We start from the raw sequence: 23,700 nt of genomic DNA, 5'->3' as shown, positions 1-23,700 counted from the left end.
CATCCGTGGCTCAGGATAAATCCAAATTAAAAGGAGATTATTCACAGTGGGTTTTCTCATTTTCCCAGTTTAGTATTAAAAAACACCAATATCTTAGGTACTTCGAGCACCATTCTGTGAACGAGCAGGCTACTGTAGTTAATGGTGTTTGTTAGCACACTAAACAGCTTCTGAAACTTGTGAACTCATCTTCAAGTGCACCACCTACCGTCAGTAGGGCTTGATTCCGGGGTAATTAGGTCAAGTGAAACAAACTACGTACAAACTTCCCCCACCCATCTGTAAAGATTAGATTAAATGAGTGCAGGCTGGGTTGTTCAGAGAAAAGACACAAAGTCCATCGGCAGTTCTTAGATTAAATCACATATTTGAATCCTCCTGCTCTAACAATTGTGCATTTTCAAACATTAAATGTAAGATACAACAGTTTCGTATCTTATAACCCCAATGAAAACGGTGCATTATTAAAACAAAACAAAGATTTACAAAATCAAATAACTCCCTCTGATGCTAGTTTAAATGGTTGGAATCAGTTTTTAATCAACACAAAATGCAGGAACAGTAAAGTTCTTACCATAGAATATTTTACCATAAAGACCAACTCAAAATCAAACGTTTTCCAGTCAACCAACAACAAAGACTAGACTCCTCACAAGTGAGAACTTTTTCATCATCATCATCATCTCCTCCTGCAGCGTGATCAGAGCCCATGTTTGAATCAAGCAAACACAGAAGCTACAAAGAGAATCCAAGGAGAGAGCAGAAACCACATTATTACACATTGGAAAAATAGTTCTTAAAGAAATTAAGAATACATCAATTGTTTCCTTTCAGATAAGGAGAGAAAAAAAAAACACTTTCAACATTGGCAGCAGTAGAAAGAAAACAAGCTGTTGGATCTTGAAACCTGCAAAACAAAGATTTCATCATTAAAAATCAGGATTTCAGTCAAACTAAGTTAAAACCACTGAAATTACTCAATGGAAAAAAAGTTTGTGAACTCTTTGAAATTAATGATTTTATTCTAAAACTACAGAAACAAACAAATAAATCCTATTTCCATCCTATGTGCAGTGGGTGCTAAAGCATGCAATAAAGTCATATAGACGTTACACAATGCCGCTCGTATTAAACTGACAAAAGACCAGCTGAGATGTTAAATATTTCTGGTGTAATACGCTGAACAGAGTCAACAGGAGATCAGCTTTTTGGCAAGGAAGTAAAACAAAGAAAAAGAAAGGACATCTCACACCAGCACCTTGACCTCATCCCAGCAGGGAAGCATGGTGGAGGGAGCATCGTGGTTTTGGGGAAACTTTGCTGCTTTAAGGCCTACTCACTTTGCCATAATTAAAAACTAAAACCAATAAACATTTAAAAAAAAAAAAAAAAAAAAAAAAAAACTTTGGTTGAAACCTAGCAAACATAACATTAGATTTCCGGGGACTGCATTAGGTCCAGCTGACAGTAGAGCGCCCTCTGCTGGATCACGGAGCGAACTGCATCTAACTGTCGGAGGCATCTGTATATTACATTTCTTTTTTTAATTTAAACAGGTTAAACATGTTGCAGGTTTCTCTGCGTTTGAACGTCAAAGAAAAAGCGTCAGCTCTACTAAACACTCCAGTAAATCATGTTTGGATTAATCAGCAGTGACAGGTAAGTGAGAAACATCATCTTACTTACTAAATCCAATCATTTTGGCTATTTTTGCCTGCTTGAACTGAAGCTTTGCCCAGTCTGTTAATAAAAAAATTAATGTGCAACTGTTAGGGTGTAACCTGTTAAGTCAGACTGGGTTTAGGCACAATGTGACTCAGATTCAGCTGAATAAAACTGTTATCAATCCCAAAATGGCAAACTATTTCTGTACAGAATCCAAACAGTTTTTAGTCATTAGTCAGAGGAATATCAGACCACACTGTACGAGTCTTAAATCCAAAAACCTAGTTAGTATCAAATGATTAATAACCTACACTAAACAGCAAATTCTATCATTGAAATATTTACACAAGTGAGAAGCTCAACCCTGAAGAGGAACAAGTCATTTCACGGCTTTTAAAATAAACTGAGGACGATGCAGCTGACATGCTGTATAACAATGTTTGTCTGTGCACAATATGCTGCACGATAGAGACTGAGCAGAGATTTTATTATATTTACCTTCCAGACAGACAGAGCTCAACAGTTAAAGCACATAAGTCCTTCACTGGCCCTTCAGCTCTCGGAACATCTTCGAGTACATGTCTCTCTCTTTCTCCAAGCTGTCTTTATAGGATCTGGAACAAGAAAATGCGGCCATGAATACCCCTTAAAATAACTGCCCCAAACACAGGCACGACTTTCCAACTAGTGACATTTTCAGACAAGCACACATTTAAAGAGGTGTTGCTGGTGTTCCACCTCCAACAGGCACAAAAAATAAATAAAAAAGGCAACTCGACCACACTCAGTTTAAAAACACATTATCTTCTTACATGGCCACTTTTCTCAGCAGGTTGTTGATGTCACTGTCAAACGGCTTCTTTGCTTGAGCATTTATGAGGCATCCCTGAGCACTTTCATACTCGCGCAGCTCCAGGTAAGCCTAAGAGAAATGGCTTTAGTGTGAAGAACTCTTTGTAGCAGCCTTTGAAAAAGAACATTTAATCTCTTGCACTCGAAGGCCTGCGAGCATTCTTATCCGACAGCTTACAAACAAAAGCCTGGCCTGACCTGCCCGCAGCGGAAAAGAGCCTTTGTGTTGGTGGAGTCCATCTCCAGGGCTTTGCTGCCATATTTCAGGGCTTTGAGTGGGCTGTCCAGACGGAGCTCAGTGAGAGACAGGTTCAGATAGAGAGGAAGCAGAGCCGTCTTGATCTTCTCCGTCTCTGGCTCGCACCGGGATTCCCTGTTTCCAAGCAGCATTACTGCCTGTTTGAAAACAAGAAGACCTGCCACAAAACGCACTCTCACCTTAACCAGCACATAGAAATAAATAAAAAAATATAAAAAAAGGAGGCATGGCACCACATTAACTGATGCAATGAATGCATACTCCCAAAGCTCTTAAGATGTACCTGTTTATAGCGATCTTTGGCATTGTCATATCGGCTCTGGTTGAAGCAGCGGTTGCCAAAGCTGCGCAGCGTGCCGGCGACCTCCAGAAGCGTGGACAGAGGAACGGCGTTCTGCTCCTCCTGAGGACAGAAAAAGTGAGACAGCTGGCAGGAAATAAAAGAAAATCTCTCAGAGGGTAATTTTATGGTCAATTAGATAAGATTTCCTGGGTTTTCTGTGACCACATAAATCATATTAAAGTTAAAAGTTCAGCACAAACATGCAGCTCCTGCTGTCAAGTGAGACAGCCATGTATCAAGCTCAGGATTTTTAATGCCCTCTGGACTGGTTCCCCTACCGGACTCATTGCAATAAAGTCATCCACTTGTCCTGAGTCGAGGAAGTCAAGGATCTGAACCTCATACAGAACTGTGGCTGCAGAGGGGATTAACGGAGGACAGCCCATCTCGCCGTACGCGTACTGGGGCTGGAGGAGGAAACGAGAGAACTCTCCTTTCTTCATCGTCAACAGACCCAGATCCAGTCCGGCCAGCGTCACATCTGTTTGAAGGGGGATTTTTTCCAGTCAAGAAAGAGAGGAAAATGACTGTGAAGCCTGAAAAATGATAAAATTCTCACCTCTCCCCAACTTCATCATCCGGGGATACTTGAAGTTAGTGTTGGTTTCAAAAGGCTGGTCAGAATACTCCAGGAAACCAGAGTAATGAACTGCAGAAGGCAATAACAATAAAGATCCTTAACACTATTTGGAATGTCATAAAAAGGCTTTAGTAAGGGATCTGCTTTTATAGATACTTATGACTGAAGCATTGTGAGGCACAGGTGGACCCTCTCCTGGTTGGATCACCTCCTTCAGGATCCCTCCATCTCCCAAGACGTCATTCATCTGCTGGTGCAGCTGCTCAAATGGACTCTACAATGGCAAAAAAATGACTCCAGGATCATTTAAAAATTTAAAAATCAGCCTGAGAGCTCACACTAGGGACTGGTCAGTGGTCAGTGCAACAGATACCAGTGTTTGTCAAGTCAAATCCTAAGTCATTCTCAAAACATGTGGATACTGGTGAACAATCTCAATTGCTCAGTTTGGCCCTACCTTCCCTATATTTCAAAGGTCAAGTGATCCCTTTAAAAGCACTACATGTTCACTTTGCTTGCAGAAATTTAAATGGCATCATTATTCTTTTAATCAAAACCTTTGAACAACTGTTCAACATGACAATATTTACACGATACGCAAACTTGCACACTTCAGTGGCTTTTTGAGCCCATGTAACCACTTATGTGTGTCATGTTATTTAAACGACATTAAGGAATACTATGTTCGCAGTGTTTCTGTCTTACATACCGTTAACAAAGGGAGTTAACGTCATTTCTACTCTGCTAGCGGCCCACTTTTAAAAGGTTTTAACATTTAGCACCAAAACAGTCCTCATTTGATGGGATAGCTAAGCTAGCTAAATCAAAAACTAGCATGGCGACCTACCCGCGTGCTCGATGCCAGCGGTTCGACGGCGTTTTGCGTCCTCTGGACTACAGATATAAACCCGTTTCTTGACATTTGCTCGGTAGTAAAAATTACTGCCACAGTCAGGAAATATATCTTAGTGTAACAACAGGTAATTCTGTTGTTTGTTTTTTTTTAATGTTCCAATTATGTTATGGTGTCAGGTGACCCACTTAATAAACGAAACTCTCCTGTGGACACTTGTGTTCTTGGTTTACTGACCAATCAACTTTGACTCAGAGTCTCAGCCTTGCGAATTACACAGCGGCCATTGTGCACACTCAAAGTCACACAATTTATTTGACCAAGACGGATCTATTTTACTGCTACCTTCATGACAAGTCAAAATGTCTGCGATAAAAATCTAATAATCATGTTGTCCTCTGTTGAGGATGACTTACTTTGATCTAAAATAAATGTTTTTTTTGTGGGGGCTGAAGCCTATACCAGCCACATGTCAAGAGCCATGTTACACTCCAGACAGGTTGCTATTTTATAACAGGGCCAACACAGACGAAAAACAACCATGCATGCCCACACGTGCTCTTATGGTCAGTTTAGAAGCACTAGTTAGCTTAACATGCATGTCTTTGGACTGTGGGAGAAAGCTGGACCCAGAGAAAACCCACCCAATCACAGGGAGAACATGCAAACACCACACATATAGGCCCGAGTCAAGAGTTAAAAGGCCAGTGCAAACCACTGCACCACTATGCAACCGCTTTTTGGTTTCATGATTGTAAAACAAATTATCCTCAGATTTTTGTCACATTTCAACATAACCCTGAGAGAAATGAGCAATTAGTAATTTTGCTTGACCGGGAAATAAAAATAATGATAATGATTGATTGGGGAAGAGCCTCTGGATTTTGCAAGGTCCTTTAAAAAAATTTAAGGCTTACTTGAACATATTAGGGTTAGGTTAGCTGACGTGGAACAGCCCTAACACATATGACCAACAAGAAAAATGATCATTATATCATCATATAGATGTGATCTTTTTATGGCATTTAGCATAAAAACACCTGGATTATACCATTCATATATTAACTATGTAGAGATAGAAAAAAGTGCTGGAAATTCACCACAAAAGAGATTTTATTATTTCCCCTTTTGTCAAATCAGACAGAAACCCTACTATATATACAAATCTGTCATGTGATGCATTTTAAAGTTTACATTGGTGTCAGACATAAAACTCAGACAAAAGAAGTCAGTGGTTGCTGGCCATTACTATTTTTCCAGAGGTAAAATCTTTCCTGTTTCTCCAAGCACTCGTTTACAGAAGTAAGTGTGTTAACAAACAATACAAAACAATACCTAAACTGTACAGAACAATTTTAAAAAAAAAAAGTGTTGTTGAAGAGACAAAGTTACCAAATATGTACAATTTAAGATCTGCCTATTAGCTAATGAACCAACATTTCAAGTAAAGAAATAAAGTGTGTCGTGTGGTTGCTTTACACATGAACTTAGCAGTGAAATGCAAAGTGATCTGGCATTCGGCAGATCTGGGATTAACCGATAAGCCAGTTAAGAGCTTTCCTGGTTTTCATTAGAAGTTCTGTAGTTCAGCTGGATAGACAAAGTTGTTCCTGAAGAGTTTGTAGGCCAGGAGCTGTCCTCCAAATATCATCATCACCAAGCCTGAGCCTGAAGGGAGAGGAATTAAATAAATAGAAGGGGATCAGTCAAGGGAAGGTTTGTAGACAAGCCAAAGTGGTTGAATCCTGAGGGTTAGAAGCTGGATCTGAATCTTATGAGTCTGTGCAAAGGAAAAAGTAATATATTATCTAGGCTGAGAGGTAGACTGAAAGAATGAGTGGATTTTGTTGGTGTGTGCAAACAGAATTGGAGACACAGGATACACACGGAGACACAAAGAGTTGAACAAGAAAGTATGAATCTTACCCAGAGCAACCCACCAGTGCTCAGCTGAAGGGAAGTCTGACATCACTGACAAAATAAATCAGGATATTGTGTTTAATTTCATGTAATAAACCTAAACATATACAATCAATGTGCTTTCTATACATATTTGAAATATAGTATAGGCCACTATATCCAGTTACATAACCAGGCCTGCAATCCGATCAGCTGTTCCATTGATACACTTGTGTTGGCACGTGTGTGTTTACCTGCTACAGTCATTGCAACATGCAGCAGCGTGACAGTTATGGCGTAATCCCAAACCCACTCCTCCACAATCCAAGCGAACACCAGACCTCCCAAAACATAAGTTACTTCTGTGGAAATGACTCCAACTGTAGGGCAGAGGGGGAGGGGCGTAAAGAAACACATGAAAGATAATTTATCATCAAATAGGTGTATAATGGAAGTGGTATGATGGATTATAAGGTGAGAAAACACTGAAAGATATTTAAATCTGGTTATTTGAAAGACTTTGTCATAGTACAGTTTTATCTGCTCAGATGTTTATTGGCTAAAAGTAGAAATGATATTCTGTGGCTTTATTCATTCCCTGATAAAGGCCTCTGAAATACTCAGTTTCAGCTCCTGTCTCTTTAAGACTGACTCTGACTGTTCAGTTGTCAGGGGAAAAAAAGTAATGGAGAACCATACCATTCTTTGAGGAATGACAAACAACTATTAGTCATTTATTGTGCAAGTTCAGTTCAGTTCAATTTTATTCATATCACGCAGAATCAGAAAAAATATAATCTCAAGGAACTTCAAAGATATAGTCCAACTCAAATCAAATTATAACCCAAATCTATGTAATCCAATCATAATCCAATCATAAATCAAATACATTTAATTCCAAATTAGTCCAAGTCATACAAAGCCAATTGAAAAATAAATAAAAGATTGCATCAAAACTCTAGGATTCAGTCCCTCCGTCCTGAGCATGAACAAGGTGACAGTGGTAAGAAACAACTCAATTTTAACAGGAAGAAACCTTTGGCAGAAACCAAATTCAGAAAGTGTGGCCATCTACCTCACCCAGCTGGGGGTTGACTGTGTCTCATATGGGGAGGTAGATACAAAAAGGAGCCTGGACAAAACAATACGCTCTTTCAGATAGTTGATAGCTGTTTTCTCTTTTGAGGGAGAAAAAAAACCTCAATTTGGTGTGAACAGGGTCTATGCAGACTCTTTACAGTACATGTACAACATAACTAGAAAACATAGCAAAGAAAGGGGTAATCCCCAAAAGCATCATATACGAGTCTGGAGGCCATTGCTTTAAACAATGAAAATGATTGATAATAAAAGAGAACTTCTAGTCGCTTATATTTACAGTACTTTGAATCCACAAGACCTGGTCTATTGATATCTAACAGATATTCATGCCATAATATACAATACTCTTCAATGCAATGCTATATTTAATATAGTATGTAATGTAATAGCAAGATATGCAAGTACAGCCGTAAAAGGTACTTGTTATCCAGAAGTATTTCCTCTCTTATTGTGTTAAGCTAAGAATATTTTATGGTTGGAATATTATGGCAAACGGATTAAAGAGTAAACAGCATTCTACAGTTCACCGGTAAAGCATACCATTTTTTTACTGTGTTGGGTTATTTCTTTGATGGCATTTCATATATTAACTGATCACGTTTTGTATTTGAGAAAAAGTACTTTCTTACTTTAGTGAATGTACTTAATTAATTTAAGTAGAATTAATTTTCTCTATGTTGACTCACCCAAGTATTTGGGGTTCTGCCATGATGGTTGTGTTGTGTAGTCAAATGGAGTCAACAAGCTGTTGATCTCATGAACCCTAAAGATACAAGGAAAGATCAAGGAGTGTAAAACGCTATTCTGTTTGAATGTGAAAAATGCGGAGAGTTTTTCCCACCAGCTGTTGTCAGTGTGTGTGAGTATACCTGAACAGTCCGATGCAAAGACTGACCGCGATGTAGTAGAGAGAGTAGAAGCACACCATGCACATCAACAGATTCTGCAGAACGACCTGAGGACAATAGAGACCCTGAGCATCAGTCTAGCAGGGGCTTTTATCCAAAGTGACATACAAATGAGGAACATTAGACATGGAACAATGTGTGGTTCAGTATATTGCCCAAGGATAATGACATGGTGACTGAGGAAGTTGGGGATCAAACCATTGATCTGCTAATTGAAGGACACAAAGATGGTAGATACAACCACCAATATACCTGTATTTTTTCATAATTTGACTAGCATGAACAGATGATATTAACTCCCTGAGGAGGGAGGAATGTGTGAGTCAATCAACCAACAATGGATGAATGAAATTTTGTGCAATTAGCCTCATGAAAAATTACCATGACCGTCTGCTGGCATTTCTTTGAGCAAACAAGGTGATAACAGAGCAACAGAGAAAACGGGACAGTAAATATCAAGCACACATAAAGCAAAAGATTTATGATGTTATGCTTTATTTGTGTTCAAAGCTAATGGAAGTTATCAGCTGCATTATCTGTTTGTCTCCATGAACCAGAGAAAAACCACCTCCTGACAGCAGCCAGTCAATACATTCTTGCTAAAGCTTTCTTTCGCAGACACAGCCTTTACAGGAAATAAGTTACACAACTCCTCAGGAGGAACGATAAAAGACTTTTTCTCACCGCTGATGTTTTTAGCTTGTCAAACACAGGTGCGACTAATTACTTTCCTAATGAGCTCCATTTCGTTCAGGTGTGCCGGTGCCAGGGCTCACTAGCTTACAGGCAAACTTTAATGGAAGTGGGGTCATTGTTAATCTTATTATTTACACTTGTGATTTCCTGTTGGGACAAGTCCAGTGTATGCTGTGATACAGAGTGTATAAAGGAAGAATAACATTTCTCAGTTAGATTGAGAAAGAAAGAAAGAAAGAAAAAAGAAAGAAAGATTATGAAGTACCTTGATGTTTTTCTGTTTAAGGCAAACAAGCTACTATTAGCACGCTGCCAAATTGTGTTGAATACTTTAAATGAATGTGGTAAACATGACACCAGTAGATATCTCTATGTTGGTGTTGTTCTGCATTGAATGTTGGCATTCTGACATTTTTGTTTAGCTCAAAACATACAGTTATAATAGCTGAGATGTTGTTGTGGTGTTGATGCTAACTGATACTAGACAAATGATTTAACAACTGAAAATAACACTGCATTTACATTAACACTTACAATTTCACTTTTGTATACCCCCTGTTTACTTTTTTATATGTTTAATAGTGACAACAGTAATTGAAAATATGGGGAATTTCAGACTGTATCCTAAGCATAGCCTGGAAATAATTATTATGATGATGATATGGATGCAGTTCCACATGGCCTCAAGACACCTCCACAGGGAACCATATGGAATCTATTTCCTCCTTGTTCCAACTGCCAGAAAGGCGTGGGTGTGCCTGAAACTAGGGAAGTAGCTGAGCTCTTGCTAATACCTTCAGAGACAGCTAAACACCTTTGGCTCCAGTTTGTTTGCCATCTCCAGACTAGGCAGGCTGTGCTTTAGAAATTTGACCTAGAAACCATCTTTAAAACGTCACATCGACAGATGTTTCCTCAGAACTGTCAGTTACTGATGTATTATTTCAAAGACATTATATCACAAACTACACAACTAATTGTTGATTATGAGTGTCATGAAAATGTATCATTTTCACCAAACTATAATCACCAAACTGCATGCAGCAACTAAGGAATGTTAAAGTATTCATCAGTCAATGTTGCAGTTTTAGACAATTGTAATGTGCTATGTTACGTATAGCTGTAATTTGTCAGTTGTTTGTTGTCATTACAATTCCTGTACCAAAGGCAAAACTGAAATAAAACTTCATAAAAGCATACACTGCATCAGTTAGTCCTATGAACATATGCATGTTGCCAGATCTTCCTCTTCCTTTCTCTACGGTCTACCTCTATTCTACAATTTTATACACATATTTTGGTGTCCTTACCCAGGTATCACTGGGTGCAGTCTTGAGGGAGAAGGGTCCATGGCGTTTTATGAGTGTGAATCCACAGCAACGACAGCAGTAGTCCAACAACATGAATGGTTGCCGGTCTAAAGGGGAGAAAGTAGCCTACATGTGTGCGTTTGAGTGTGTGAGAGGATGTTGGAGGGAAGCAAGAAGGGTTGGATTAGACGATATGGGATTACTACTAAGATGTTGGAGTAAATCCCAAAAAGGATAAAGGTGAACACACTGTAGTATAGATTAACACACATTCCCATAACACACAAGGAGGTTGACTTCCAGACTTAATACTTTTAGAAGTGTTGCATAAACTAATTTAGGCTTAGACTGGTATTGGTGCCACATATTTGAAATACCTTATTTCATTTTACCTATGTCAAAGTATCTTTCTCTTTATTTTTACTTAGTTTTTGTTCCTTTCCCCCTTCAATTCTTAAAGATTACAATAATGAATAAGTAAATAAAAACAACCTTCACACTGGTAATTATAAGAATTAATGCCAATCATGGTTTAAAGATAATTTTCCACTGTTAAAAGAAACTGATTAACAACAACATACAACAACTAAACATGTCCTTTACGTGCACCTTGCAGGTGTCATTAAATATCGCAGTTACTGTAATTCCAATCTTTAGATCATCCTTTAAGCCCAGATTTTGAATGCTGTTCATCAAAAACAACAAGAAAGATACATTTGCTAAATTTGTCAGGCTGTTTGTGATATGAACACTAGGTGGTAGCATAGCCTCAAACCTCTACAGAAGTTAATCCACCAATGAGGAACAAACACAAGAGCAAGGGAGCATATGAGGCAAATACACAGTACTGGCGGCAACAAATAAGTTTATGACCACGCAAAGGTGCATTCAAATCTTTCCTTCCATATACATTTCAACTGAGATAGTGGATAAAAATGAAAATAGTCTATATGTGAAAAAGAGAGCTGTCAGCTGCTGCTGATTATCAATCATCTGTTCATGAAAATAAGAAGAATGAAAAAAGAAAAATGGGTAGAGACTGTAAGAGAGTAGGACTTGAGTGCACAAATAGACACATTTATGCATCCCCATCTTGTCCAGAAATAGCTTAAAGGAACTCAACTCTTCGACGTCACAACATGCGTATGTTGGTGTCGGTGGAAAAGCACATGCACGTGCGTCTTTATGTGAGTGTGGGGTTGTCTTGGCTGCCACGGTAACCTGCATCATTGTAACCATGGTGACGGAGAGCAGGGGAGTAGGAGGGGGTTTTCGTGAGGAGTAAGGTAGGCGTCATAACTCAGCATCTCTCTGTGTGTGCTCACAGAGTGTATTCTGGCATATTTCATTACTCTGAAGCTCACAGGAAACTAATCATGTAGTACTCATGTTTTCATGGCTCTGCACGATGCTTTAATTAAGAATGAAAAACAAGGACACAGAAACTGCATGTATTGACTTTTACCTTGATTTGAAGTTGTTTTGATTTTTTTTTTTTCCCTTTTACTTAGCATAAATTCTTGCTTATTATGACTGCAGGAATAAAGGCACATAATCAGAAACAGGAGCATTCAAAGACTGCATATTACTCTACATACATCCATCTCAATAAAAAGGATTACCAGATACAGTTCTGTCTAGAACTGTCTAGAAGATTATCACTTCTAAGTTGAGTCATGCCTTACATCTGCTATTGGTAAAACCTTGAAGACATTTTTTTTTTCTTAGCAATAGTAAAGTAACTAAAAATATCAGCCTATGGCTCATTAATAGACACATTTTGTCTTGTTTACACCTATCAACCCCAGGAGTAAAACCATAGACAGAAGGATGAACTAAATAACTTGAAAACTGATTATATAGTTACAGTGATATCTGTCAATTGCTGTGATATATTATACAGCAAGTGAAGAAAAGGTCCTTAAAGCTAGTCTTACAACCGGGAAAAATGAGCAAGGATAAGTTCTGAGTGACTACAAGCAAAATGGCAAGTCGACTGGGTGAGAGCCCCCTTTAGAGAACAGGTCTTGAGATATTATCTGGCCATGCATCAGCCAAGATGTACTTATAGTGATAAAAAAGGATGGACAACATTAGGCTAATAGATAGCCAAGGCTCAATGGCCCTGTTCAGACCTTGTGCTAACATGCATCCTGGTCGATCTGATCACAAGTGGACAGTTGTATGTACAGGTGTGAACATACTCAGGATGGATTGAGGGTGCATTCAGATTCAAGTGTTGAGGCCACATTCACAGATTCACAGGAAGTTTAATACACTCTGCATTTTTTAGCAGTCTGAACAAAATCAGTCCTGGATCACATTCCTTTCAGTTTTCTGTGAAGCAACTGCTGGTCCCGGGTGTCACCTTTTAAAGGACCACTCCCAAAAACAAGTTCATGACAGAAGAGAACCGGAAACATCAGCATGACCTGTATGTGTTGCTCATCTGATAGCTGACTGCATGATATGGGCTGCGTGTTTATTTGCATATAGAGCAAGTAACTGAGATCTGGTCACAAGTTGTAACTCAGGATGCATGTGGGAATACATTGTAACACATTGTGTGTATACACATACTTAGATTTGTCCGATTGTGAGCCCAGATATCGTGATAATACTCTAGGGCCAGTGATGCCTGAGGGGAGCACAGACCCCAAAGGCTCTGCATGGAAACCTGGGATTCGTGGCATTTATATGGATGTTACAATGGCTAATGTAGATTTTGCTGCAGGATGTAACGTCCCTTCATTGCAACAGTATTCCATGATGGCACAATGACGCTCCCTGCCACTCTAACAAAATTATTCATGAATGCATTCAGATTTTCACAGGCACTGTATATGAGATAAAAGTTTCTGTAAAATAAGCAACACTTTTCAAAAGGTCAGTTTTTTTTTTGTTTTTTTTGTAGAACAAAGCAGTTTTTGCTTTTAGCTGCACCCAAGTGAAGTTTGCAGGTAAATTTCACTGCCTGAGACTAAGATTCAGCACACTTGGGTGCCTTCTGGCATTCATATCTGGTTCAGTAATGGTTGTCAGATTCAGTCAGGTGCGTCAATCTGGCCATTATAAGGTTAAAATTAAAGCATTTAGTCACATTCAGACTGAAAAGAGATCACCTGTGGTCACCTGACTTTAGGCAGCATATAGACCTGGTTCAGTGTCAGCTGCCAGTGTGCTTGTACAGATACTGTGGTGTGAATGAAAACACACTTGGTCTGAGTTATTTCTTCTGGTTAACTGGATTTGAGTTTTTATGGGGTCAAACCACTTCAGCAACCTGGGAGGTATTGTGTATGGAGGGCAAACAAATAAGAATTAGTCATAAAAGGTTTTCTATAAAAAATAAATCCCCAAAATCAGGCCACTGAATGAATATGACAGCTTAGGAAACGCGTAGTCAATTAATTTACGTGAGCCCAACACGGATGTTGTTTTGGTTGAAATGACAAGCCTGCAGCTTAAAAGCATTTAGAATACATTGCAAGACCCCCTATGAATTATTTAGCTCACACTGAAGCTCAAACGGATCCTCAAAAGGCAAACAGCAGAAATTTTATTTCACAAGGAGCACAGTGGGGAAGAAAAACATTGTAAATCTGGAGGCCTGCTTTTGTTAATCCAGTCATAACAAATGAGACAGCTGTAGTATCTTCCTACTGAAGAGATAAGTCTGAAGCATGTTATCGGTTCAAGGCTTGATATGACAGTAGTATGATAAATAGGACTGGCATAGAAACAATTGAACAGGGCGCTCTTGTATCCAGAGGGAGTGTTTACAGCACATGAGTGAGTTTAAACAACCTGTGTTGCACCCTGCCAGGCAGAGAGATAAACATACTGTATGCCTGCTGCTGGCCCGAGCTGTTCTTTAAAAGAAAAAAATCCCTTCAAAACACAGTGAGAGGGAGAGATACTCCTGAGGCTCATTGACCTACATGTCAACAGGGCATGTTGTAGGAGCACAGAGGCTGTAATTAGCATTCTGTGCATGTGTATTGGATGTGACACATACACAGTGCAATATTTCGCACTTTGTTGGAGGTAAACAGGCAACAGCAGCGATGAGAAAAGAGAGGATGGAGACTGCATAAGTAAGAGAAAGAAAAAAAGAAATAAAGAACAAATATTTATTCAACACTGGGAACAATCAGTAGAGATAGCCCAAAGCCATTTGTTTGCATGCTCCACTCTCCTCTTCCCAATTTTTCAATCACTGGATTTAAAACCCTACAAAATCTTCTTTCAGAGCTTCCACAGCTCCAATTTCCTGTCAGTCACTCTCATTTCAAATGACAACAAAAGCTCAAACAAAAACACTCTTTCCACCACCTTTTCCCTACTCCTTCTTCTTCACCTGCACCTCCCAAATGCCCCCCCCCCCCCTTCTCTTTCCAAATCCCCTCCCCCCTCGACGCTAATTACACTTTCACTTCAATTATTTAACCGCAGACTCTCGTCCACAGCTGCTTACAATAAGCGTAACACAAAATGTCAACACATTTAGCGAATCTCACAATCCCATGCAGGCTTGTAAACAAGAAATGCATCAGTTAACAATGTAAGGCTTTGTTTTTGCTCTCCTCTTTCTCCCACACTCTCCGTGTCCTCCTCTCGTTCTTTTCCCCGCTGCCCCATATGTTTTCATTTCGATCCTTCGTGGAATGTAAATACAGAAACAGACTGACCACTGCAACAGGGATGGGACTTCAGGATGAATCTCGACTAACTGCTGATGCTGTCGCAGTCAATGTGTCCAGATGAAGAGGCTTCAGAAGTCCTCACAAAAGCAAAAAAAGCTTCAAATATTTCAAGAATCCTGCGGGCTGCTGTGTGAGGTGCAAGGACAGTGTTATAATTAGAGTTAAAGACGACATGAAGGTCAGACGAGTCAAGGTCACGTTTCAGGACAGGGATGGCATTTACTGACAAACTGAACATTCTATTGGTTGTGTCCAAGAGTGAAATCATTGTAAGTCTTTGTGTATGTTCAGCTGCCCTTGGGCTGTTTCAGTTCTCACAAACCCAGTCTAAGCCATGTGAACAAATAATCTGTCTCTGCCTCACACACACATATGCGCAGGACTGTGCAAAATGAGCCACTGCTCACATTTCTTAATACTTTTCTCCCAAGGAGCCAAAGTTTCTTATAATCTTTTAAAGTGGTCTTGACAAATGGTTCTCCAGACTGTCTGAAGTTCTTTCAAAATTTCTCTTTGGACGTTGGCTGCTTTTTTTCAGTCCAGTCCTTGAACCTGACCAGTTTCAGAGGAATGATTTTATTTCATAAAAGCATAAAATGTGTCTTCACATAACCGTCAACTCTGGACAGAACCCATTTTGAGCAGTACTTTTTGACCAGCAGTCTTTCACAGTCACCACATAATTTGTCCCCATTTCTTCAGCTGCTTCTACAAAAATTCCAAAGACATTGAAATAGTATGTTTGCACCAACAAGGATTTCCAAAGAGCTATTAGATGAAAACCTGTCATGTCCCAGTATGGGATGCTGTGTGTTCCTCAAAAAAATTTGAGGAAACTGGAGGACAAAAAAAGTGGCAGATGAACAGTATTTGAAAGTGATTTCCTTAAGAAATGGGACAAAATCCAGCAAAGACCTAACACAGGACCTAAGAGATGCATCTGACCCTTTAGTTGATCCATCTGTTCACTGAAAGCTCATCAGAAATGGAAGGGAATCAGGGAGAAAAGGCTGAGGTATGCCAAATGACACAGAAACTGGACTGAAAATCAGTGGCAACAGGTCTCATGGAGGGATGAATCCTCCCCAGAGGTCAGAATTCAACATTACGGAACAAACGGAACAAAAGGCAGTCGACATTCAAAGAAGAGCTTCAGGATGTGCTGCAAGAAGCCTGGAGAACTTTTCCTGAAAATGACTTAAAGAATTCACAAGAAAGCTTCACTAAGAGGGTTTAGACTGTGTTAAACAATAAAGGCGGACATACCAAATATTTCAAGCTTGTTAGCACTATACAGTCTCTTTTTATCTTATAATGCATTTCCAAGTTGTGGTTGCACAGGTTTCAATAAATCGCTGTTTCTTTTTCTATTTTTTCCTGGTGATAGATAAAGAAAGTTGGGGCGGCTGGAGACTTTAGTACAGTACTGCACTCTTACAGCTTACCGTTTGAAAAAATGTGCCCAAATGTCTGTCTCACATTCTCTTCACCTCGCCCAAGCTGGTGTATTTTCATTGATTCACTTCCAGCATGTAAACACAGGAAATGACACGCATGCCAACATCTGCAACATTTTTGCTGCCGTCTCGTTCGCGCGCGTGAGTGGGTGTATGTCTGTGTGTGTGGTTAAATAGAAAACTTAAATTGAACAAAAAAACTGGTTTGGTTTGAATTCCTGGATATTGACATTTATGTACATGAATACGGCAGAAACAGGCAATGTCACAATACAACCGAATTTACCACGCTACATTTGTTGCTACAAGTATGTAGAATGTCCCCTACTTTACAAAAGTGTCCTCGTAATTATTCTTACTCCACATATATGCATATTAACAACAAGTTGATCAGATCTAATTTCTGATTATCAAGACTTTCCTCTGCTTTTCTTTCAACCAGACTGCGCCCTACCAGCATATTCTCTTGTTCTCCCTCGTAATTATACTTAACACACACACACACAGACACGATTTCACAACCCCCCGAACGTGCATAGAAATAATACAACCCCATCTATTTCTCTCTCTCAGTCCCTCTCTCTCTCACACACATTCCCACGAGTGTCGAGACGCTTGTAGAAGAACTGCATGGAGCTGCCGCTTCTCTCTCCGACTCAGTGGACTTAAAACAGCTTTACTCGCCAGCACATCGATTTCTTGAAATAAGGCAGTTTCTTGCTAACATTTCTTAAACACAATGTTTAAGATTATTTTATCTGCTTCGGCGTGAAATCAAGTTTTTGGACGTGAACGCCAGGATAGCGAGTTTTACGCGTTACTGTGAGCCAGCCAGTGGGGACATCACATCCTCCTAATAAATCAAGGACTGTTTCTCTGCTTGGGAATCACAACACGAACGTTTGGGACTTTAAAGAAGCTGAAAGAAGCTAAAAGAGATTTTCCTTTAGCCATAATTCGCACTCGGTATGTTGTGCGCACGCATTGTACCTATCCAGAAGGCGTAAAACGTGTTCCGCGCTGAGTAAAGTCATAAAAGAAAGACACTTTGAAGCATTAAAGCTCCAGTTTGACCCAGAAAACTGTCAAAATGACAGTTCATCGTCTATATTAAGGAACACGGATGCGGCTAAAGACTGCTGCCGTTTCCAAACCCTGTACAGGAGCGGAACTTTCCATTTAATTTTCCCCGGCATGGCATCTCACTGGAAGTAGCCTTCAAAGTGAAATATGGCTTTTGACTTCCCCCCTGGTTACAGCCTAACCTCTTTGCATGCCTGATGGCACAGTGACAGTGAAAACTTGGCTTTTGTAAAGGTAAGAACTGAGCTGTGCTTAGACCTCATAACTCCAGATGAAACCATTCAAGCTGACAACGCGACATGTTTTCTATTTTTATTTATATCCATATTCAGTGACGCTTTGTTTATCATTTAAAGAACAGGCACGTCGAACACAAGACAGACTGGCGAGTAGGTACACGTCATATTGTGATAGCACTGGGCAAGATAAGGTTTTAGTTGAGCCTGTTTTATGTATTCATTTGTTCAGCTTGGAAGATAGAGCGTATTGTAATTTATGCCAAGGTTGAAATGATGACTTTAGAGGGCAGTCTCCTTTGTCTTCATTATGACCAGTGAAACAGTAGCCAAAGACGACATGGTGTGAATATTCATTCCTTTAAAGATGCGTCAAATAATCTGTAAAGGGCCAATGGGGATTTCTAGTGCTATTAAATTTGTGATAGAGCTCCACTCTACACAATCGATGCAGTTCATTTTGGTAATGCTTTATTAATTCCCAAAGGGGAATGATATAAATGACATATGAATAACTCGTTGACCTTATATGATCTTCTATATAATGTAAGATCTGTTTTATTTTTTCCTCTGAAAAAGCTATTCTTATGTGAATTCTCTACTCATTTACCTGCTCTTTTCACACATGGGATTGATTAGACCTTGGTGGATTTTAAAGTCCACACATACCCCTTAACAAACTCAGTGAATCCAGACTTGTTTGGGGCCTCACCTTAATTTTGAACCAGGTCTTTGCATTTGCTGGTGGAAAAGAACCATCTCTAAGTAAAATGAAAAACCTATTTAAAAACAGCAGCAGCTCTTTGCTGGTCTATAAGAACTGCATACCTTACAGACTGCTGGTGGGATTATTGTGACCAAAAAGTATTGTTGACTGCCAGATTTAAGAAAAAAAATCTAACAAAACAAACACTGACTGCTATTTGCAGCTGCATTTTAAAATGCCAACTGGCAATATTAAAAGTTTGAGTGGCAGGAAAAATGAAAACAAATGCTGTGATTGCTGGAGGAGACGTATCTCCCTGCACTCTGGTTCATTAGAGAAGTACAGAAAAAAAAAATAGAGACAGACTCAAATAAAAAAAGTGTTGGAATAAAAATTTACTGTGACATAGTGATGTGTCTCTGTGACTGTTGGCCTGACCTGTGGGAAACCAGCTTTTTTCAGCGGTTAAACTCTTAAGAACTGACCACCAGCGCCAGCACCTGGTTTATGTCTGGTTGAACCAATTTGAGTTTGCTTTCACACGTAAAGCCCTTTTAAGGTCATGTTGTGCAAAATTCAGGGCAACAGTGCCTCTGTGAAAATGGCTTTGAATGCTTCTAAAGATCATGTTCAGTGTATATGCAAGATAGATGTGCAAGTCTGGCAAGTTAGGTAATGTTGGCCATGCATGTGGCAGCGCTTGGCTCTCTTTGACTGTTTACCATTATTGCTGCTGGAGGATGGTGTAGAAGTATGAAAAGTTCCCAGAATGAAGAACAGTTTCTTTCCCAGGCCCACCAGAGGCCTGAATGCTCTTATCCTAAGTGCAATAGTGTCACCAAACAATATTCTTAATTTTTATTCAAAATATTTTTAAGTCCAATCAGTGTTTTAACTCTTTGCTGTGTTTAAAACGTTTAAAAAAGTTGTGATTGGAGAACAGAAGGTTGGAAAAGTGGAACTATAAAGAAACAGCTGGATAAACATATTGGATCTTATTGGGTAAATGCAACGGATCAGTAACGCGATTGGTATAACAACAGCACCTTAGAGGGGCAGAGTCTCTCAAAAGTAAAGCTGGGCAGAGATTCAGCAATATGCAAAAAAATGTATCTAGTAATTGTGTCCCAATTTCAGAATTATGTTCCTCAACATGTAATTACAGAGACTTTGAATATTCTATGACCTACAATACTGTATGTAATATCATCAGAAGATTCAGAGAATCGACAGACCGCTCCGTGTTCAAGGGACACTGACAAAAATCAATATTGAATGCCTGTGATCTTAATAACAACAGCATGGCTTCATAGTAAAATAGTCTGGGTGCTGAACTGACCTGCCTGCAGTCCAGACCTTTCACCAACTGAAAACATCTGGCATATCATGAAACCAAAAATACAACAAAGGACTGTTAAGCATTTAGAATCCTACATCAGACAACAATAGGACTACATTCCTCTCCCAAAAGTCCTGCAATTTGTCTGTTAAGTTCCCAGGAGTTAACAGATGTTTGGGGGCTGCACAGAGGTAAACATGGTCCTCACTTGTTTTTAGATATGTTTTAGCTTAGCTAATACTTTCAATTAAATACTTAAATCTCATTTTCAACATTTGATATGTATTCTATGTACTATTGTAAACTAAAATTTCATTACAACATCAATTTTACAGTGGCAATAAAGGTTTTCTTATTCTTATTTTTTCTTATTCCCAGATCTCTCATGAGTAAGTGGCATGTTAGCGTTCTGTTGTCATGTCCCAAATCATCTTATACGTAGGCTACAGTGCATAATGAAAGTTTTGAAGTGAGAATCTTAATGAATACATAGAGTTTCTTGTGTAAAAAAGCTGCATGCACCTCTCCCTGCACAATGAAGGACAAACATTCAAATGAAGCAAAAGACAACAAAACACTTCTGAGTGGAGCATCACTTAAACAACAGATACTCTATCCCTGGTTTTATTGAGCAGCGTGAGTGAAATGATGCGCAATCATGATCAACTTACTCTCACTTTGGAAGTTATTTGAAGACCTCACTGAGCCAAATGGCTTATAGTAAGAGATCTTTTAGCTGCCAAACACTTTATGGAGAGCTGGATCTGCTTAATTCGAGAATCATTGGGAAGTCAAGCGACATGTCAGTTAATCCTGCTTTATAGATATCATGCTAGCTGTATAATCCTGTTTAAATACCTCTCTGGTAGGTCAGCAATTCCCTCTCTCTGTTACTCCAGAGGCCCTCAAGGACGTGATGAGAGCAAGAGCTCTTCTTTGATACTCCGTGCAGAGGAAAGCATTATAGTTGTGTCAAATTTTGCCATAAAGAATTGGTGATGAAATCAAAGAGGAACATGAGACAATCAAAATATCAGAATCTAATTACTGCTTTAAATATCAGGATGGAATTGCTCAAAGGCCCGGGGAGTCACGTTATCACAGCAGTTAAGATGAATGTGTGACTGACTGCCAGTCAAGACTGTGAGGAAGAGAGAATGAGTCATTTCACTGGAATCAACAGGGGACTCTCTGCAACACACACACACACACACACACACACACACACACAGCACGCATGCCTGGCACGAGCGATTGATGATTCAATTCAAAAGTTAATTTAACTGAGTTTAGCTGAATTTATCACAGGAGGCATTGATACTGATTAAGTGGAAAGGATGGGAGATCTTTAGGAGAAACAGTATGTATTGTTAATATAATGAGGGGGGAAAAAACTAAAACTGGATGGTGTGGAGGGTGCAAGCTTTGACATTCGAGTGGTTGCATCAGAAAATGTGCTGCCAAAAGGTCAGCGTGAAAACACAGAGTGGCATATTCTCCAGACAGATGACTCACCCGTGACCATGAGCCTGTAGGAGTGAAGCACACTCGTTATCTGTTTTTCCTCTGCTTGCACTATTTCCTGTGACACTCTCTGTTCCCATATGAGCTTTCGATAACGTAGAAATTAAAATTAAACAACTTTAAATCTGCAAAGCTAATGCCTTGATTACTGATCTCGTAATGACATTCAAGTTTTGTAACAAGAGGATTTGGATTTTCTTAAATCTATAAAATTGAAATAATTTGGAAAGGCCAGAAAAATAATACCACCCTGCAACTCTTCCATTCCCAATTCTGGTTTGCCCTATTTTTGTTTGATCAGTTACCTTCATGTTATTATTGCCGGCTATTTTAAATCTTGTATTTAGACAGTAAGGATTCATAGCTACTGCAGGACACACTGCTGGCTCCTGCTGTACCAGTTCTGTCTGCAAGTGTAAATCTGATCATCAGCGCTGTTGTTACTCAGCCTAAATGACTGGCTGAAGTTGCTGGATTTAGGAAGATATGAGCTCCTCTATGTCTTAGAAACTCTTGATGAAGTGTCTTAATGGCAGATGAAAAGAAGCATGCCATGGGCCATGAGAATTGACCCAAATCAAACCAAAGAGAGAAAAATATTGTACAGTACATATAGCAGCAGGTTAAATGGAAGAAAACCCTGGAAGAACAGCTGTAAGGCTTCTGTGCAGCTGACTCTGACCTCTGATCTTTTAGAAAAAACACCTCAGGAATGAACAAAGTGACTTTGTGGAATGTCTGGCTGTATGATTTGATGCAGCTGCAGGGCACATCATGAGTAATCCACGTCATAGCTTTATCCCGTACGCCAGTTCATCCGTGGCTTCTATTTTCTCTGTCACGTGTGTGGGACAAAGGTCTACACATGGAACACATCTGCCTAATATTTGTAGCTCAAAAACATGTCAAAATAAGAAGAGACAAGGAAATTACGAACAGAGGGCGTTGTAACTGTAGAGAATACATCACCACACACTTCTAGTGGGTCATTAGACAAGAATTGATATTGTTTGTTTTTTCAAAGTTTTATTCTGCTTTGTCGAACTGTGAGTTAGAAAAATGTGTAAGGTAACTGAAATGTGATCCTCTAAGTGATAATCAGTACTAATGATAGAATAATAGGCAATCGAATGAAAATAATAACAAAAACCTAAAGGCAGAATTTATGCCTCTGTAAGCACATTTACATGGCACAAGAAAAAAAGCATTGTGTAAGCCCAAATAAAAAAAAAATTGTAATACTCATGTAAGCATGTCAGCCCGGTTGAAATCATATGAACTCATGCTTCTAAAGCTGGACTAAGAAATCCAGATAATCCAGATAATGGACTAAAAAAGCTGGGAACCAAATCACTTCTGCATGTATCCGCTCAGTTAGACTCAAATTAGCCTAGGCACTCTGAAATGCTTTTGAGTTCAATGTTTTTGTGTCTTTTTCTAAAAACGGAATTGTTTTAGTGTATATTGATACAGCCAAATTCCCCATGAAGCCATTTTCATTTGCATAGTTTTATTTTGTTAGATGGCTAAACACAGAAATTGAAATTGAAAATCAGCTCATTTCCAGACTCTCTGCTCTGATAAAATTGTGATTTTATAAGCACAAGGTCATCTGACAGAGACAACATATGTGGCGTGAATTCAACTGTATTTATGTGTACGATGCTCTCCCACAGAGAAAGTTTGAAGCAGCAGAATGTGTTGAACATTTTCTAACACAGTACACAGTGTTGTGGTGTCAGAGATACCTCAGTCGATAAGTTTGTTCTGCGCCTGAGCATGTACAAGCCCCGGAGAAAATTCTGAAACCACCACACTTGAAGGAAACTTCATTCTGATTATTTTGTTTCGTGAAAAAGAAAAAGAAAACTGCAGATATGACACAAAACAAATAGAACATTCTGGCTCAATCTGAAAATCTATGGAGGAAATTGAAAAAAAAATGGTCCATGACAAGGCTCCACCCTAACAAAACCGATCTGTCAACCACTGTACACGAAAACTGGCACCTGATTGATTAATAATATTTTTTTCATGCCTCAAAGAAGTCAAGTTGTCATAAAAGAGCCACAAAGAGCTAACTGCAATCTTTTGGTTAATGACGTGAATTTTTTTCCTGCACTTGATCTGAAAAAAGGAGAAAAAACCCACATTTTTGGGGGTATATTTCTATTTCGTTCAGA

At 39.2% G+C, this 23,700-nt stretch overlaps 3 protein-coding genes across 3 annotated transcripts in view; 1 reads left to right on the top strand and 2 right to left on the bottom strand.

Annotated features, from left to right (window-relative positions):
* Positions 1 to 2,131: 2,131 nt before the first annotated feature.
* Positions 2,132 to 4,621, bottom strand: fkbp6 (FKBP prolyl isomerase 6). The gene is given in 7 exon segments (XM_072362534.1): positions 2,132 to 2,279; positions 2,478 to 2,587; positions 2,716 to 2,913; positions 3,060 to 3,179; positions 3,398 to 3,768; positions 3,856 to 3,973; positions 4,547 to 4,621. Coding segments are annotated over 7 exon segments (1,065 nt in total). The 3' UTR covers positions 2,132 to 2,206.
* Positions 4,622 to 5,830: 1,209 nt separating this feature from the next.
* The window catches only part of tmem244 (transmembrane protein 244), a 27,472-nt gene continuing 9,602 nt past the window's right edge, over positions 5,831 to 23,700 (bottom strand). Inside the window, exons 4-8 of the mRNA XM_072361879.1 lie at positions 8,422 to 8,507; positions 8,239 to 8,315; positions 6,706 to 6,831; positions 6,479 to 6,523; positions 5,831 to 6,220 (exon numbers count right to left, since the gene is read on the bottom strand). Coding sequence (XP_072217980.1) covers positions 6,123 to 6,220; positions 6,479 to 6,523; positions 6,706 to 6,831; positions 8,239 to 8,315; positions 8,422 to 8,507 — 432 coding nt within the window. The 3' untranslated portion in view covers positions 5,831 to 6,122. The remainder of the gene's footprint in view (positions 6,221 to 6,478; positions 6,524 to 6,705; positions 6,832 to 8,238; positions 8,316 to 8,421; positions 8,508 to 23,700) is intronic.
* The window catches only part of tmem200a (transmembrane protein 200A), a 20,515-nt gene continuing 14,063 nt past the window's right edge, over positions 17,249 to 23,700 (top strand). Inside the window, exon 1 of the mRNA XM_072362185.1 lies at positions 17,249 to 17,946. The gene's annotated coding sequence lies outside the window, so the exon portion shown is untranslated. The remainder of the gene's footprint in view (positions 17,947 to 23,700) is intronic.

The sequence above is a fragment of the Leuresthes tenuis genome, unplaced genomic scaffold (assembly GCF_036924035.1).
Source record: "Leuresthes tenuis unplaced genomic scaffold, fLeuTen1.0.hap1 SCAF_13, whole genome shotgun sequence".
NCBI classification, from domain to species: domain Eukaryota; kingdom Metazoa; phylum Chordata; class Actinopteri; order Atheriniformes; family Atherinopsidae; genus Leuresthes; species Leuresthes tenuis.
The sequence above is the reverse complement of the archived record's forward strand: the minus strand, read 5'-3'. Positions and strand labels throughout refer to the sequence as shown.